Raw genomic sequence first — 18009 nt, 5'->3', positions numbered from 1 at the left:
CCATGGCTTTTGAAATGCTGTGGCCCAAAATCTGTCCAGAATTTATAGGCAGTGCTTTCTTTTTGTGTTGTGAATTTAATTCCAAGTGCTCTATGGTTTCACTGAGGGTGTGTGTTGAAATTAAAGTAGTAAATTTTGCTGTCAGCTATGATAATCTGGAATAAACCCATTAACCCCGATGATGTAATTTTCCACTTACGCCTCTGAAAGCAAAATTTGAACCCAGCTAAATACAGATGTTGGCTCAGCAGCTAAAAAAGAACAAACACACTGACACTGAGATTTCATGTAAGAATGGTTTCTAGCTTAAATACTCTTGGTCCTTGTCTTAAATTCAGTGGATTATCAATAATCTGGAGGCTTTAGTGAAACAATGCAGGGCTTTCAAAGCAAATGTGTGCATTATAGGCGGGTAGTCCAATATCATGGAGTTAACCACTGTTCATGGAACAGAAGTAGTTAACCAAATAAACTCTGAATAAGAATTGCATAAAATTCAGGTTTATATATTGAAATGTAAAGTTCTGTTGTATAGTGCTCTTTGAAAACATTATTTTGAAAGTCTTAAGTATTGGTTTTCTTTAGTTAAAGAGCAATACTAATGTCCAAAAACTTATTCAAGATGATTGCAAATCCTAAAGGTATTTTGGAAATCTGTCCCTCTCCCTCATACCTTTGTTTTCTCTGCACAAGCAGCAGCATGACCCTGATCACTGTCAGACCAGATGAGCACTCAGTAGGACTGTGACATGCTGCTGTTCTTTAAATATTTGCTGTTTTAACTGTGTCTGGTCTATATACTCAGGAGAACTCCAGATGGATTTTTTGCTTTGCTTTGTGTGAGGGGAGGTTGATGGACCCTAATGACTCTCCTTGCTTTATACCTGTTACAGATCAGGAAAAGAAGGCCTACACCAGCATCACTCGTCATCATGAATGAACACGTGCCTCCAGGTCAGTGCCAACATACCTTGTAAATTGTTGAACTTGTATACACAGGATTATCTGAAAATTGGTTTTATTAACTACATGATTTTAAAAATCCAGTATTAATTTCATAGCACTGAATACCAGATAATGGATCTTAGAACTGTTTGGAATAAACCCCATGGATATGTGTAACTCATAGCCTCCAGATAATGTTAATAATTTCAGGATTTTACCCTCCACATAAATCTTCTGTCATATGCTTAAGGAGAATTAATATGACCCAGATCCAGCACTTCCATCCACAAACATTTTCTTTCCCTGGGTGGATACTTTGGAGGTCCATGAAGTCCTAGTCTTGGTTCTCCAATCTCTAGCGGTATGTGGTGGCTCCAGGGCTAATGCAGCTAAGGGAACTGCTTCTGCAAAACAGGTTGTTTTCTGGTTTTCTGATGAAAGATCTGATGCCTGTTTTCATTATTCCTTTTCGACTGTGAATACATTATCTTCAACCAAGACTCCTCCCATAAGATTTTCTGTGGGGGTGGGATGATTTCAGGTTGCAACATACTTTGTCACATAAATGTGACTTCAGAAGGACTCTTTACTAAGCTGTTTAGGCAGTGTTGTAAGCAAAAAAAAGTTCAGCAAGAATGGATTACAGGAAAAAGACATCAAGACATAATCCCTTTGGAACACACTACCTACGTAATATCAAACTTTTCTTTTGTAGTGCTCTGCAACATTTTTTTCCTGCCTTATCTCTTCATCACCTCAATCTTTTTTTAAAAGCAGTTCAGTCTTTTGCTCACTGATGTGTCTCTGAGGTCATTCCTGTATGCGCTGGCCTCTCAGTAGAATAAAACCACCTTAGCTCTGTTAGGATCCCCACTTACTGCAGGTTGCTGGTGGTCTCCAGCTCTGATTAACATCACCAGCAGCTGAAGTTTCTCAGAATGTGCAGAAAGAAGCATTTAGAGAGCCCTGCTCTTGGGGTTGAGATCATTGCAGCACAGCACGCAGATTAGGGAGGTACAAGCGTGGCATATATCTCAGGTTGTATTTGTCAGGTTGTATTTGTTGACGCTGAGAGTGACCCAGGCGTTTGCTGCAGGGCTACCACCACCCCCAGTCTGGAAAGTAGCTTTCTGGCCTGAATTGTAGGGAGCAGTTCAGCTGTCAGTAACGGTGCACAAAACATCTGCCTTAGACCGACTTTCCTTACCTTGATGAGATCTACAGTGTCGGTGTTGCTAGGGCTTAATTTAAAGCAAATTCACCTTGACTGTTAATCTCTTCTGCAAGTCACTTTGTACATTTCGTACTGTCATATTTCCTTTTATAAACAGGTACTTGCTACAGTACCAAATCAAAACCAAGCAGAGAATAAGAACTCTTTAATTTGCAGGAATTTTTAATGTAAACAAAGTGGTACATGTCTGTTATCTCCTTTCCTGCAATGTTCATAATAAATCTTTAAATAAATCATTTTTATTATGAGTCAGGATGCTGCACCTATTGGACAACTTCCACATAAGCCCAAGAGTTAGTATTCACCCTCTTCACTTATTTATATTTATTTGTGTAGATATCTTCCCCTTTTACTAGATACTGGGAACTAGTATCAGTGAAGGTATTCTTTGGTTAAATTATGATCTTGTCTTGTTTTCTAATTTTATATGAACTCAGACAAAAATAAAAACTTTAAAAGCACCTTCATTTTCCTGCAGTTCACCATGTGGTTTATGCATGAGCATGTGCCTGTATATTTCCATATGGCATGTTTGATATGGGCAAGCGTTCTGAACAGGGTGTGCACATGTAGCTGTGTAAACTGGCTGAATACAAGGACTGCAAAGCCAAACTGGAAAGGCAGACAAGAGCTTTACAATGCAAGTACAAACAGTAAAAAAACGTCTTATGGTCTTGATGTTGCAAGGTGCTGTTCAGCTTCTGAAACAATTGTACACCTTCAGTTTTCAGAGTCAGCTAATCCTAGGGGCTCTTGACGCCTTGCTGATTAAACCCCAAAATGCTGGTCAGTTGTTGGGTTTGGAAAAGAATGCTGAATAACAGTTTGTCTCCAAAAATGTTAAATGCATCACTGCATATGGTTGCAGTCAAGAAAATAATAATAGTAAGGGTGCTAACTTGACACTCCAACAAATTGCTTTGGAAGTGTGATTCTCAAGATCAACAGGGAGCTAAACCAGAGTCCTGTCTCTTGAATTTTACCCACTGGAGTCCTCAAATTCCCTCCTCTTTAGGAGCAAAGAGCTAGTGAAGGATATGCTTCCAAGGGTTTGAAATGTGTGTCCTAATGCAATTCTAAATGTTTGGATGCCCGTGCAAAGTTTACTCAAATTATCTAAACTTCTTTTATTTTGAAAACCAGAGAGGGGCATTTGCTAAGAATCAGACTTTTCTATAGCCTCCTGTTGCAGCTGCTTCTGATTGCAGCAGGGGAAAAGCAGCATTTTTGTGGTATTCTGGTGTTCTGGATGCAGAACCATCTGGAAACCAGAAGGCAGTAAAATGTGTTTGGACATTTCAGAACTTCATAATAATTTTAGTTTGAGTTGTGCTGGGCAAAGATCTAAAATAGTTGTTTTCTTCTAAGTCTTCTCATCCATCCCTGATGTCTACTACAGCTTTGACAGGCATCTGTCATCACTGATTTAGGTCTGGTCCGCTATGCTATAAAACAAAGATGTAGTATCTACTAAGGCTAAGTAATTTTAAACTAATGACAGCGACTCAAAAACTGTAACAAGAATCTGCCTGGCTTCATTGCTTCCAAGACAATGGTGCTAGACCACACTAAGTGATTTAAAGCTAGGCAGTAGATGTGACTGCAGGAGGTAATATCCAGCCTGTAATATCTTGACTGGAGTGTTTTATCGTGTTCACTCTGATTGGCATCATATATAATTGCAATCAAAGTCAACAAAAGAAAAATTTGAATTGCAGCAGCAACAGTGGTTGCAGTGGACAATATGAGCTTGTGAAGCAATGTAGCAACGCATAAATCCTTAACTCTTTCTGTAAGTGCTCTTTGATGGGTTATGTCACCTCTGAGCAGAGAAGCTAGAGCTAGCAAATTGAGACTTAAGTTATGAAGTTACTTAACGCTGTTGTGCTTCAGTTGTGATCAATGGAGCTATATTTTCTGAGCATTTTTCATAATATTTAATCAGTTTTACTTTTATTTGAAATTATAAGACTCTTTTACTATCTGTGAAAGCAAAGACAAATATTAGTGGATGGAGCTACAGAGATGTGCAGCATCTCATCCTGTGCAGGATGCCTGCACATGGGATTGCTGGGGTAACCCACTTGTATCCTGCTATAGCCACAGTTGCTCTGTGTCTGTCCTTTATAAAAGGAACATAAGTATGTGCTTAGTTTTAAAGACACATTTAACTATTATGCTGCACAGGGCTTAATCCAAAAATGGCTAAAGCTCTCCTGCTTCCTTTTTCTCTTGCAATATCATTAAAGTCAACAAAAACCAGGTATCACCATATCCTGAAAACAAACTTTTCTGCACTGCCATAATAATCACAACCTCCCGTCTCCTTACCAAGCACAGCAGTATATATATAAAAATCAGTTCTTAAAATCTGAAATGAAAATCTGGCCATGCTTTAAACTAGCAGAATATCATGCTGCAAGAGCTCAAGAAAAAGCTGGTGGCAATGCAGAGAGGTGACAGTTGAGAGAGGAAAATATGTCAGACCACAACTCGGGTTTAATGCCATTAGGGCTCGCTTTGATCAGAACACAATGCCAGCGTTCTTGGGTGGACTGGCTTTGTCACAGAGCCAACACAACATCAAACAGTCTGGCTGCTCAACTTGTGTCGAAGTGTTCAGTCTTCTTGAAGCATTAGAATATGGGTAAACATTAGGACAAACTTCTGCATTTCTGAACTTTCTATGTATTTTCTGTTTCCAGCTCTCCTTTCTGCTCAGTTGCCTGTTCTGGCTTCCTTGCTTGTAATGTAAATGTTACCGGGTGTTTGGGAATAAGAAAAATATAGCAGCTGGTTGATAACTCTTCTCCAGAGCTGTCTTTTTGTATTTTGCAAATCTCATTTCAAAGCAGAAAGGGTATATTTTCACTGCAAAAGCAATATAAAACATATATGCCAAGTACAACTCAGTACATCTGAGTTTTCTGAAGGCTGGAAATCTTAACGTGAAGATAAGCAAGCTGTACCTGTCTCCAGACAAGGAACTTGCTTGCAGCTTGTCTTTGGGCATTAGCAGTTTTTCCATCTTGTTCCCAACTGATTTTCTCTGGCCCGAGGAGGGATTCATGTCTTTCAGCTTACTGCCACTTCCCCAGAGGTCTGCTGAGGTGCCTCAGGAGCAGCCCCAATGTTTAGTGCAGTAGCAAACATCGCTGCCAGATGGGTGGTGGGAGGCAAAACTGTCCTTACACCTGTGGCAACCCCATGACAACCCGAAGCAGGTTAGGCATTTTATGCTAAATTGGTTCTAACTCTCCCAGAATTTCTCCACACAATAAATCTCGTATAGATGTGCTTTTCTGATGATGCAAACTATACCAACACTACATCCTTGCAGGGATAAATGCAGTATGATCTACCCAGCACTAGTGGTTGTGACTAATAGTTGTTAGGTGATGCTTCCAGGTGAATGGATGTCTTTGTGTTACATCTGGTGATCATGGATTTTTTTTTCCTCAATATAAAATGAACTGAGATCAAAAAAGACCTGCTAAGTAGGAGGCAGCTGTTCCTGGGCATTTTCAGGCAATTTTGCTATACTTTCTCAGGCAAAAGTCTCACTGAAACTTGAATCAGCAGAGAACTCTTGGTCTCACAGTTCATGAAAACCAGTATGTTTTTCAAAAGCTTGAGATTCTGGTAGAACATAGTGCTTACTTTAGTTCAGGAAATAGAAAGTGAGTAAGCCAAATAGCAGCTGTTTTCAATTGCAAATTTAGGCTTCTAATGCAGTAATAAAGCATTCAGAAAAGCAGCACATTAATAAAAACTGTCATTAACTGTATTTTTTTTTTTTGGTCAAACTAGTTGGCCTTTCTATATGCTAAATGTGAATAACATTGCAGTATGCTGTCTGTTTTCATTTCAGTCTAGGAGTTTGTGGCGGTATGGCAATAAGCTATGAAAAAGATTTGTGTCTCCTCACACCACAGGCACCGGCACAGCTCAGTGTATGTCACCAATGGCACCAGGATGCTCAGAGGTCACGCAGTGTTCATCAGGTCAGCAAGGACCTTAGTGTTCTGTTGGCCTGTGCTGGAGAGGGCCGTCTGACACAGTGAAACAGTGACCTATATAAACCAAACATTGCATAGGACCCGACAAGTGATAGGGATTCCAGAACAGAGATGACAATGTCTGTGCTTGTGAGTATCCTGCCGTTTGCAGGCTGATGTGTGACTGCAAACGTTCAATGGCAAACTACACCCCTTTTTTCTTAACCATATACACTATGCTCGGATGCTCTTTCATTTGGGTTACTTTGAATTTACTTTGCAGTTCAGGCTCTCAGAAGTCCCTGGGACAAGCCTCAGCATAAGTTCATCACACATATGCAACATGACTAAAGACTCCATGATCTGATCCATGAAAATAAAAAGAAAAGTTCAGGGACTTAAAAAAAAAAAGAAGAAAAACAAAGAGAAAAGTCAGGAAACTGTGCCTGAACTGTTTTTAATGCAGCCCAGAAGCAACAGCTCAGAGGCTCCAAACAGAAACAATGAATTTAAAAACAAACAGAAAAAAGTTTTCCTTAGACTCTTTCATGAAAATGCTCCATTTTCATGAGAGGGTGAGGATTTTACGTGTCATTGTCATCACCTCCTAAGAAAGCTGCCATTGCTTCCTGCAGTACAGTAAAGACAGCAAGCCCGAGGCCGAGCGGGCACTGCTGCGCTTAGAGCCAAGGTTATCACCAAAGGAGCCTGATGCATTTTTGCTGTTCTTTGAGGTCACGAACACATTAGTTCACAAATAGAAACATTCCCTGGGAACATTTTAGTCATTGTGTAAAACACATGGTGTGAAACAGTAGGAAACACATACTGTTTCACACAGTGCCCAAGTGGAGTCTGGACTATCTCTTTAGTCACCAAGTAACGCTTTAACAAGAATGGTCTGAAAATGGCTCAGGAAAAGCCAAGACAAAAAGGTGGTGTGCATGTTCTGGTCAAAATTCACTTATTTTACCTCATTTTTCATGTTTATTGTTATCCGTTCTTCCTTTGTTTTCGATGTTTAACGTTGCCTACATAGGTACGTTTTACATGACGCATAGCCCCTATGAGCTTGGTTGCTTCTGCTGACTATAGTCTAGTTGGCTGAAGTGAGTAAATTCAGTCAAAACGAGACCGAGTCCCTCCCGTTCACCAGAGCCTGCCTTCCCGCTGTGCGACGGAGGGGTGCAGGATGCGAGCCGCCTGCGAAAGCTGTGCTCCATGGAGAGGCCTGAGCCAGCCCAGCAGGCTGGAAATAGAGGTTGGATGTTCACAACCAGGATGCAGATTTCTGGCCTAGATCAGAGAAGCAGGGCAGCCGAGAGGACATGAAGCCAAAAAAAAAAAAAAAAGTTTTACTCACTCCCAGTATGGGTGAAATTACATTAATCCATTTTTTTTTGTTCCAGCCTTAAATCCCCATCAGGTGAATTGATGTACTTTTGTACTTATCAGTGCAGGTAAGCTCCTAATGTGTGCCATGACATGACTTGTTCCTCCTGCTCCCTGCTTCCTGCTGGTTTGGTGCTGCAAGGGTCAATGTCCATGGAACTGTCTGGAAGTGAAGGAGGTATTTTTAGAGTCGAACCTTGTACTCTTCATCTGTTTTCCTCATTCCTTACACAAAAGCACCATAGAAACAGCCTTCTTCCACCCCAGGAGATTATTTGCAAATCATTTTTAATATATATGGCTTCATGTTACAGATCTCCAGCTGCCTGGTTATTCAGCATCAGGACTGATAAGCTTTCGGAATGTTTACCTCTGTTATCACCTCCGTGCCTATTAAGATGACAAAGACCTGTGCCACGGGCAGAGCACAGCTGTGTGCACCACTGCCTAGCCTGGTGAGATGGTTGGTTGGGCAGATTCTAACTTCATTGCATTCACAAGGCTTAATATTTTGCTAGAGAGGAACTCTTAACATACTTGCACTGTGACAAATATTGGTACACCTCACACGGTTTGTTTTGGTGAGAATTCTGACTAGCTGGTGAGTTTTCTGTTTAAAAAAATTAAATGCCTAGGTGTAATTAACTACTTCTTGCAGTCAAAGTACTTAAGCTAAATTTAATATAGCTACATGACTATACAGTTTAAGGAGTTGGTGGCATTTTAAAAAAAAGTTTGGATTAAAATAGGTCTAGTTTAGCTGGTGGCAAACATTCTGCTTGTATTTTGAGTGGGTTTTTTTTAAAGGGTAAAAAATTTTAAAGTCTATTAGAAATTAAGTCCATTTAAACATTATAAGACAAAATGTTTTGAATAAGAATGTTGAATTACTTTGTTCTGAGATTATGCTTAAATTATACTTCAATAATGTGTCGGTACTGGGGGGGTTATTTTTTTTTTATTTTTACATCAGGTAATAGACTAAAATCCATTAATAAATATTTTAGCCTTGCTGAGGGAAAAAACCAACATAGAGTTTGTCTGACCTCTCCTATTTAGTACTTAATGCAGCACTCATTTACCATGGTGACGTGTGCGGAATAAATAGATAATGCAGACAGATGAGAGAGAATCCAGCTTTTAGCACTAACCTCATTATGTTCAGAATATTGGGAAGGGGTTGCACTTAAAGCATCAATCAAGATAGCCCCATTTATTGAGCTTTCAGAGTCAAAATTTAACTCTTCATATGTAGTAACTGAAGTTAAAGCTTCACTTCAAAATACACCGCAAGTGGGAGTTTAACGAACCTGGACCAAAATCTAGCAGAGACTCTAAACGAACAGAAGCGATCTGTCATGGGAGTTTTTGCCAGCCACGCAAGGCTGCAGAAATTCAGGGGGTGCAGGGAGGTGCAGAGCTTACCTCTGCTTTCCTGTGTGTCTGAGCTGTTTGTGTCACCAGCTGGTGGAAGCAAGATCAGCTGGGCCAGCCAAGCCCCTTTTACAGTCACCAAAGCAATTCTAGGGTAGAATGAAGCGATGTGTCTGTTGGAAAGAGCTCTGTTTTCCCCTTGTCCCCCTGAAAATGCTACTCGTGTCTGTATCTGTAATCACCCCTTCTAGTATTTTTTCTCAAATGACTTTACTGGAGGATCAAGAGGATATCATAGCAGCAGAACGAAGCAGTTACATGTTCACTCTTTGTTCATGTTTTCACTGGGATACCTGAGATGCAGACGTACCACAGAGAATTAATGTCTTGGTGTTATTTGTCTTGTGGAGCTAAACCACACTTACCGAGGTAGCAGCACTAAGTGGACAAATGTGCATTTTAAAGGCTGTGTTTTTCACCCGGGGCCACATCCTTCGTTCTGATATGACAAGCAGAGAAGAGTCACAATGGGCAGAAAATGAGCTTCAGCAGGGCAGATACAAAGTTCAGTAAAGCAGTGAGCTTTATTGCATCCTACAGTACTGCTTATCCTGTTACCCAGACATCCCCGACAGCCTAAACATTTCAGCACGGAGCCTCCACCGCTCAGTGGCTTTGTGGTGATACTATGCCCTTCAAGTCTTTCTGAAGTTCCCTGCCATAGCTGTTCCCAGGCAGTGGCAGAAAGCAAAGATCTGAGCGAACCTTTCCTGCTCTTTCTTCCACCGCCACCAAACAGTAGCATCTCTGGGATCTGCTACCACGTAGCTGCAGCACTTGCTCCACCTTCTCCCTGTTACATTAGGATCTGCAGGACAGCAACAGAATCAGTGACCTGTTTAACTTGCAAGCCCAGCTGCTCTGAATGCAACATGTTTGTATTGCTGAGTGACATTTGATAACCTTTTCTCTTTGAAGTGGAGCTGTACTGATGAACTAAAAAACTGTTTGGGGGTAGGGGAGAAAAAAGAATTTTCTGTTCAAGGAATAGATGTTCAAGGAAAAATCCAGAATTTTTCATCCAGATCAACATTAGGTTTTACTGTCTGTTTTTGAAATACGGTAAGTAGACAGCAGGGCTGTAATTGTTTAGAAATGTGCTTTCAAGCCTCCTAAAATGCTGATGCTGGTGTGTGACTTAGGCTTTAATGTGTACAGCATATCCCATAGGAGGGCGTGGAACAGCTCTTGCTACAGGAATCACAGTGAGGTGTTTCTGGTTGTGACAGCACAGATGGAGATGTATAAAATGAAGCCCAGGGTCCCCTCTGTCCCTGGTGTGTAGTAAGGTTAGTAGAAATTCTGAAAAATGTCTTTGGAAATTACGGCTGGTTTAGCCTGGGTTAACAATGATTGCCTTGTCTTTTCCATCCCACCTAGTCACGCTGATAGTGAGAACGAGATTATGGAACCTCATTCTGCTGACTCTTTGAAAACTTAGAAAACCAAATAATGAATTTACAAAATTGGTATTTGCATCTTCTTTTTGTAAAAAAGGTCTTAAACCTGGAGAAATACTATTATTAGTAGCTCACCTGATTCATGCATAAAATGAAACGTGTATGTGAGGAGCCCTATCATGTGCATTCTAACCACAAGTAAGCAGAAGCAGTTGGCCAGGACTAGCTTTACAACACATTTTTACTGAAATCCTTGAGGTATTATTTCCAAAAGGAAGGAAACTGCAAAGGCAGCAATAATAATCACTGGGTAAGGAAGAATTTTATTGTTTTATATTTGTTTTCTTCTCCCCTGGCAAATGTCACTTTCCAGAATGTACAATGCACAACTGTTCAGCTACGATCTTTTCTTTACTGGCTTTATGAGCTATAGCATGCTAAGAAATGTTTGACTGAGTTTTGGCTGCTGCTGGTGGTTTTTATTTTAAAGCTTAGAATGCTGCTGCAGCTCACAGCCGAGAAAGGAAGCGCTTGCCCTGATAGCTATTGCAGCTGGAACTCTCATGCAAAGGTCGCCGTTGGTGGGTCAGTTCTGAGCCGTTTTCCATCACAACTGATTCCTGCATATGAAACTATTAGGAAATGGTTTAAATGTATATCAGGGGATCAGCTAGTATTATATTGCTGGTAACCATGGATTTTTCTTCATCATCTATGCCTCGGTTGTATTTAAGTCTTCCACCTCTTCAGTATGTCATTTGAACACAGACTGAATATAAAGCAGGCAAGCAGCTGGCAAAGAACACGTTACTATCACTATTCAGTATTACTGATGAGTTCACAACTCTAGGTAACTGTCTTCTCAAAGTACTTTGCTGCTTTCTGTGTTTGAAAATACTTAATGAACACATTAAGTCTTTTCACAAACTAAAACATTCTTATGAATGACTGTTTGAGTCTATGGACAAAGTAAATGGACAAAACTATTTGGGAAGTTTTTGTGCTTGTGCTTTGGTAACATTTGGTAAAACAGTAGCCGTTATTTGCAAAACTTTAGTAGTCTGGCAGTATGTTTTGCTTGGACACATTCATTTCAGTGGCACCTTTCTGCTCTTTGAATCTGTTTATTTGCTGGCAGTCGCGCAACAGCTCTGGCCCTCCTCTAACCTCTCAAAAGCTGTCTTTACCTCCACTGCCCTACTCTTGCCTTTGTGTGAGTCTTTTCTTTCACTGTCAGGTTTCAGGCCAGGTGGGATTATGCTGTGAGTGTGGAAACTGCCCTTACTCCGTGCAGCAAAGATGTAATCTTTACTGACATCTATATAGACCCGGTGTCAATGTAACCTTACAATGAGGTGAGCTCTCCTTCTACACAGTTGGGTACTTCAAGACACCACATTGTGCTTTTAGGTCTATTTGCCAGTCCTTGCCCTTTGGTTCTTCCATATCTCTGTGAAAGTCTGTTTTTCCAAGGTCTTCTTGTGGTTCAGTTTGGGCCTCCAGCACCGCCAGGGGCACCCTGAAATGCTGGCTGTCGGGTTCGCCTTCTGGCTTGTGCCGGGAAATCAGTGTCACCTTGGTTTACATTTATTTGCTTCAACAGTAAGGAACTTCTCAATTTAAAGGAAAGATTTGAGTCATCCTAAATAGATGTGCATAAAAGAGGGTCATATGTAGATCACATATTGTTTAAGTCTCACTTTGCACATTTTGAGACTTGAGTTTGCCATTGCCATCAACTTTCCCATTAGGACAAGGATTTCACATCACTGATCACAGTAGTTTTCTTTGGTTTGTCTCACTTTTACTTAACGGAACGAACTAACTTGGATTTTCAAAGATGCAGTGAATGTTAATGTGTCATTACTTAGTTTAGATAATGAGCAAGAGTTCTGACTAAGCCAGTTTACATAGGGGTGAAGTTATTTCCCAGTTGCACTAACTCTAGAACTAGTTCATTAGATGAGAATTAGATGAGAAAGTAGTTTGCCTTTTTCCTCTTCTTTTTTTTTTTTCTTTTTTCCTCAAACTCATGCTATATATCTAGGATAAAACCTTGATTTTCAAGCCAATGGCAAAACTTCCTGTTGCTTGTGGCCTGATAAAGTCAGCGGGGAAATGATTTTCTGTCTTTCACTTCCTTCAAAACTTCTGGTTTGTCTGATTTGTTTTGCTGATGCAGACCATAGATTCGCCGCAATAGTTGCCCTGAGCAGCCCCCCACATGCAGGGGGGACCCATTTTGCCTGGAGCACTGCACAGCTCCCCTTAATGCCCAACTGAGCTGGGAACCCGCAGAGTAACTTTTTGCAGAAGGTGGGAGTGTGACCGGCAGTGCAGATTTGTGGTGAAGCTCACCTGGCTATGTTGTGCTGGAAACACAGTGCTTTGCTGGTAACCACGTGGTATTCTTTTAGAATGAGTTAATTTAAGAGAGCAACTCTGAAGCAACACAGGGGCAGTTCCTGACCTGGAGCTTCTGCACACAGTGACGCCCTGTGGTCCGGCCAGAGGTTCCTCCTGGTTCTGATGCCATGAGTCCACACCGGTCGGCTGCATGTTATATGAAATGTTCATCCCGGAGTCATTCCTGGTAATCTAGTAAGAGATTTATATTGGGTCCAGAAAATGTCTCATCTGAGAGCTCAAAAAAAAAAAAAAGGCAACTCAGTCCTTATTAATAAGAAGAGAGAAAATAAAGAATTAAATTTGAATTATTTTCCAATGTATATTTTAAGAGCTATATTTGGTTTATGGGACTCGTTTAGAACTTGTTTTATACTTATATTTAACAGGAGGAAGGCAGAATGAAAAGTTGAAAACAAAATGCTTATGAAAGGGATGATTTTTTGTGCTTGTTGTAATAATTCATGACATGCAGCAATAAAGCTGCAGACCTGATCCATCACTGTTATAATCTAGTTTAATGCCAGTGGAACTAGACTGTTTTCCATGCGTCTGGCATGAAACTGGAATAACAAGGTGGTGAATCAGGCACTGTAATTCCCTTGTGAGATTCATGTGATGTAAACAAACACATTTGAATTCACATTTGAGGTTTGTAATTTCTTCAGTTTCTTCCAAACCAAATCATGGTCTCAGAATGTATGCTTTAAAGAAATTTTGATCTGTGTGATTTGTGAAAGGTGGTTTTATTTCATATTCTTATGGCTGTGTAGTTGAAGGTGGGTCCTTAGACAGTGCCTGTATGATGTTCAGAGATTATGGATGCTGTTTGGATCAGATGCTGTTGTGTGTGTTGGGAGGAAAAGGATGATCATCCTTTTCATTTACAGGCTGACTTTGAGCACCTTTAGGAAGGATTTGGTCTAACAAAGGGGATTGCTGCCCCTACTCTCAGGACTAGTAATGGTTACTGGAATATTGAAGGTGGGAAATACAGAGCTATGTAAATAGAAATAAGCTAATTTACCTGGAAATAAATTTTTAAATCTCCAAACAGCTGATTCATCCAGCCTGTGGCATTTTAAGGAACTACAGAGAGCTGGTTACATTCAGGAGCTAGTTGGGAAAAGCTACTCTATGATCTCTGAGCCAGAGGGATGAGCAATCTCTTGGCGATGGTTCTGTCAGGGTAACGTGGGACCTCTCCCATGCTACACACCTGAACTGCAAACACCTGATAGAATAAGCATGCAAATGCTTGTGTATATAGCAAATTCCTCTCTCCTCAATGTTTTAATTAATGCTTCCTATACAAACCTTGTTATTAGTGTCCCCTAAAGGGCCAGGTAGTAATTTAGATGCTGATTAGTGTGTGAGATGCAGCAGAACTGCAATGTATGCACTCTCTTGTCAGCATTTGACTGAGGAGGGGAGCAGACCTTCCAGCTACGTTTACTGCAGCAGCTGGGATACTGGAGTTTAATGAGGTCCTTTTGCAATATGAAGATTTTCAGAAACATACTCCTGCCAGGAGGGCTTACCAGGATATTTTTTTGTAATTAAATATAATTATACTTATACCTGTAGTTTTCATTGAGAGATACAGGCGAACAAAAAACAGCAAGCAAAAGTAAAATAATTCACTACATAAGCATTGTCTATTTTTGTCTTTTTGGGCTTTTTTCCTTTTCCTGCTGCAGTGGTTTAGTAAAAAACGATGCGATGCTAGCTCATCTGGCAATGCGTAGTTAGAACACTGGCAAAAGCAAAATGTTAAATATTTTTTGATCTTCCCTTGTCTTCTGGAGGAAAGAAAAAGTAGTTTTGGTAGCAGAAAAACCAAATAACATTATGCCAGTCATTTTTTAAATCAGATTTAAATGAGCTTGTTTTACAAGTACCAATGGCAAATATGAACAGTGGTGGTCAAACACCAGTGAGGCAAGCTGGTAGACCTAAAAATATCCTTACTGATGAAGAAATAAAAATGTGAAATGACTGAAACAAATTTTTCAGAAATTTTCAGGTTTGTCCGCCACTAAGTTGCAGGAGAATGAAGAATTATTTGGAAAATTATCCACTTCTTTTCTTAGTTCCTGAAACTGTGTGGGTCTGTGCTGTTTAAATGTAAGGTTTTGAAGCAGGTGATCTGCCTTTTTGCACAGTTAGCACACACCAAGGCTGGGAGCAGAGCTCTGCCTGCTGCCAAAGCACTCGAGCATCCCCCAACCCTGCAGCAGGCGGAGAGAGCCACCCTTCTCTTCATCATGGGAGATGGCTAAGTAGAGCCAGAGCCAGGAAAATTATTTTCATTTTCCAACTGTATGTCATCATCGTCTGAACATATTGATCAGAAGTCAGCAACTGGTTCATTTCTTTCACAATTTTTGGGAGAGAAAGCTTTACACATGGGCATAGTACTGTTTGGCCACGGAGATATTTCATCAAAACTAATGAAATGAAATTAAACTGGCTGAACTATTTCATAGCAGCATCAGCTAGCTTGGGGTGTGCTGCACTAAAGTTTGCACGTGGAAGGCTGGGTCCATGCTTCTGTGCATCTACTTTGCTCTCTCCGGGGGCACTGTTTTTTCAGTGGTGGGGTCAGGATTATAAAAAAGCTCCAGACTGATGGTGACATTGTGTCCTTAAAGTCTCTCTTCAGGCTCATCTCTTTCAGATTCAAACCATTCTTGTTTAATCGTTCTTTACCTAAATCCTGTTATAGGCATGTGGTTTGTGGGCTATTTCCGCTATCTGAGCAACCGAAGGGTATTATGTTTATTATTTTTAAGGGAAAATTTAGACACTATGACAAAAACTAACCAAATCTAAAGCCCCTTGTGACTTTCATCTGAAACTCCTCAGCTTTCTTTTCCCAAGTACAATTCCAAGAAACTCTCTCCAACAATTATACCAGCCTCTTACTGAGTTTCTTTTGTGTAAAAGCCAGCCTGTCTGACCTGTTCTGTTCCTCCAGTGCCTGACTGAAACCCTACAGAAAAGGCTTTTATTTGCTCATGCCAGGGGGAAAGAAAGCAGGGTACTTAGCTGGATGAGATAAGCTTTTGCGGGATGACTCCACTGCAGATCCCATGGGTGATACCAGAGGCCACCTCTTTTAAAATAGGTCACCTCTTGCCCTTCTAGCTGCTCCAAGTGCATTAACATTATCCAGTGGGAGAAGAGAGGCAGATGAACTTTGATTTTACCCTAAAATGACCACAAGGCTTTCCCCCAGCACGGTCATGCCGTCTGCACAACAGTGGAGATGCTCAGCAAAAGCAATCAGCAGCACCAAGCGGTTGCCATCCTGGCTGTAACCAGCCTCCTTCCACTTGGGTCTTTTCTGACCTCATGTAATGACACCTTTGGGGTAGCTTGGCTTGTTGTATCAGCATGGCTGGATGGCTGGGCTAAAAAAACTTCAAAAGAGCTCTGCTAACAAGAGCATTTGGGAGACAAATCACTTGGCAGTTCTTCCTCTGTATTTCAGCAATGTATCTGGGCCAAATCTTGCAGGTTTCCTGGTGAGCGGATGAGATCTTGCCCTGGGTAAAGACTAAGCTCAGAGCTGTATTGCTGAAAGGGGCTCTGTGCAGGTAGGTGGGCTTTCAAAAGTGTCTCTCCTTAAAGAAGTAAGGCTTAATTTGAGAAGGTCTGTGTGCATATCTGGACAGATGGAAATACCCTTTAGGCTGAACCTTTCATTGATGAACATGGACCGTTTCTCTTCCTGATGACACTGACTAAGGCCTGAAACCCTGTTTATTTTGCTCCAGCCTACATGAGGTCAGGGTCACACTATCCTCAGACGTTATTCATCCAGCACAGGGGAAAGCCCTCAACTAATTTTTCCTCAGCACAGGTGCAAAAAAATCTCTAAACAGAGCTCCAATCCGATTTTTACATACCTCAACTTTCCAGTAACTTGGGTATGTACAAATCTCTTCTCAGCTCTTCAAATGATTTCTATTATACCACTTCAAAACAAAACCACAAAAACTGTCAAGAACTTACTTGAGTAATTAGATTCCTGTTAGCCGGTTAGAGCAGCAAAGAACGTTAAACTGGAAAAAAACCCCTATGTTGAGATTTAGAATATAATACAGCCGTATCATGTTCTGTGAGCAATGTTGTGATTTGTGAGAGGGGAAATAGAGCATCAGTAAAGTCTCCTTCCCTCCTGACCCCAAAAAGAGAGCAAACCTGTAGAGACAAGTTATCTACTGAAAGCTTGGGGTTTGTTTCATGTAAGAGAGAAACGACTGATGACTTGAATTCACATTCTCCATGATATAATTGCCTAGTTATAAACATGATAAGGAAATGTCTCATTCTGTATAACTATGATTATTTTTTTTTTGTGAGCAGAATCCTGACTGCACAGTAGTCAGTGGGAACTAAATGATGCTGAGAAACCAGGGATTCATTCTCTTGTGTAAACTAAGTGATATCAAAGTCTGATCTTTGTGATTTAGTTTATGATTTTTTCCTGACGCTACTCAAGAGGAATTTATGCTCAAAGAGTTCAGTAAAGAAATTCAACTTAAAATTGTCAATGGATCTGAGAGGGATTTAAGGCTGGGAAATGCGTGGCTTGTTTGAATTCGATCACTGGATGTGTCTGATTTGCAGTAGCTGATGATGTTCTTTCTTTCCTTATGCCTTCCATTCTCGTCATAAATTCTGTTGTCAGAGATTTTCTGTGTGGAATCTCTTGATGCCAGAACTGACCTGTTGTAGCGAGAGCATCGATTCCTATACACAGTGACTCTCACAAAAACGCTTTCTTAGTAAGACTGCTATAAGAACATGCTTCCGTGAATTTATTTTGACTGTTTTCAAAGTATTATAATTTACTGGGAAAACACGATTTGTCCAAGGAAGAATGTTCACACAATTATTAATGTAATCCTTCAGTTAGACCAAGATGGCTCGAAGTATTTCCCCAGGCTCTTGACTGAGCTCCAGCTCTGCTCACTGTCACCACTACGTTCCCCCTTTTACTTCTGCTACAACCCCATCATTCCTGTCTCTCCTTACTACCTCAGCTACACACAGGCACTTCCATCTTCCTTCTGTCCCCCTTGCCTTTCATCTTTTCCTCCTCCTCTACAGAAAGAGGGTGGTTTTTTATTCATTTTCTACTCTCTGCCTCAATCTATGGCACAGCTTCCCTTGTTCCCATGTCTTGTCA

The 18009-nt window shown here is 40.7% G+C and overlaps 2 protein-coding genes across 3 annotated transcripts in view; both read left to right on the top strand.

Moving 5' to 3' along the window:
- Positions 1-954, top strand: part of ITPRID2 (ITPR interacting domain containing 2) — a 53586-nt gene extending 52632 nt beyond the window's left edge. For both annotated transcript variants that reach the window (XR_008823669.1, XR_008823668.1), the window contains exon 22: positions 894-954. The gene's annotated coding sequence lies outside the window, so the exon portion shown is untranslated. The remainder of the gene's footprint in view (positions 1-893) is intronic.
- PPP1R1C (protein phosphatase 1 regulatory inhibitor subunit 1C) overlaps positions 1-18009 on the top strand; it is a 54021-nt gene that overhangs the window by 2362 nt on the left and 33650 nt on the right. Inside the window, exon 2 of the mRNA XM_056350228.1 lies at positions 894-954. Within this exon, the coding sequence (XP_056206203.1) occupies positions 894-954 (61 nt within the window). The remainder of the gene's footprint in view (positions 1-893; positions 955-18009) is intronic.

Source organism: Falco biarmicus, chromosome 8 (genome assembly GCF_023638135.1).
Source record: "Falco biarmicus isolate bFalBia1 chromosome 8, bFalBia1.pri, whole genome shotgun sequence".
Taxonomy (NCBI): domain Eukaryota; kingdom Metazoa; phylum Chordata; class Aves; order Falconiformes; family Falconidae; genus Falco; species Falco biarmicus.
Note: the sequence above shows the minus strand (reverse complement) of the source record. Positions and strands in the feature narration are given on the sequence as shown.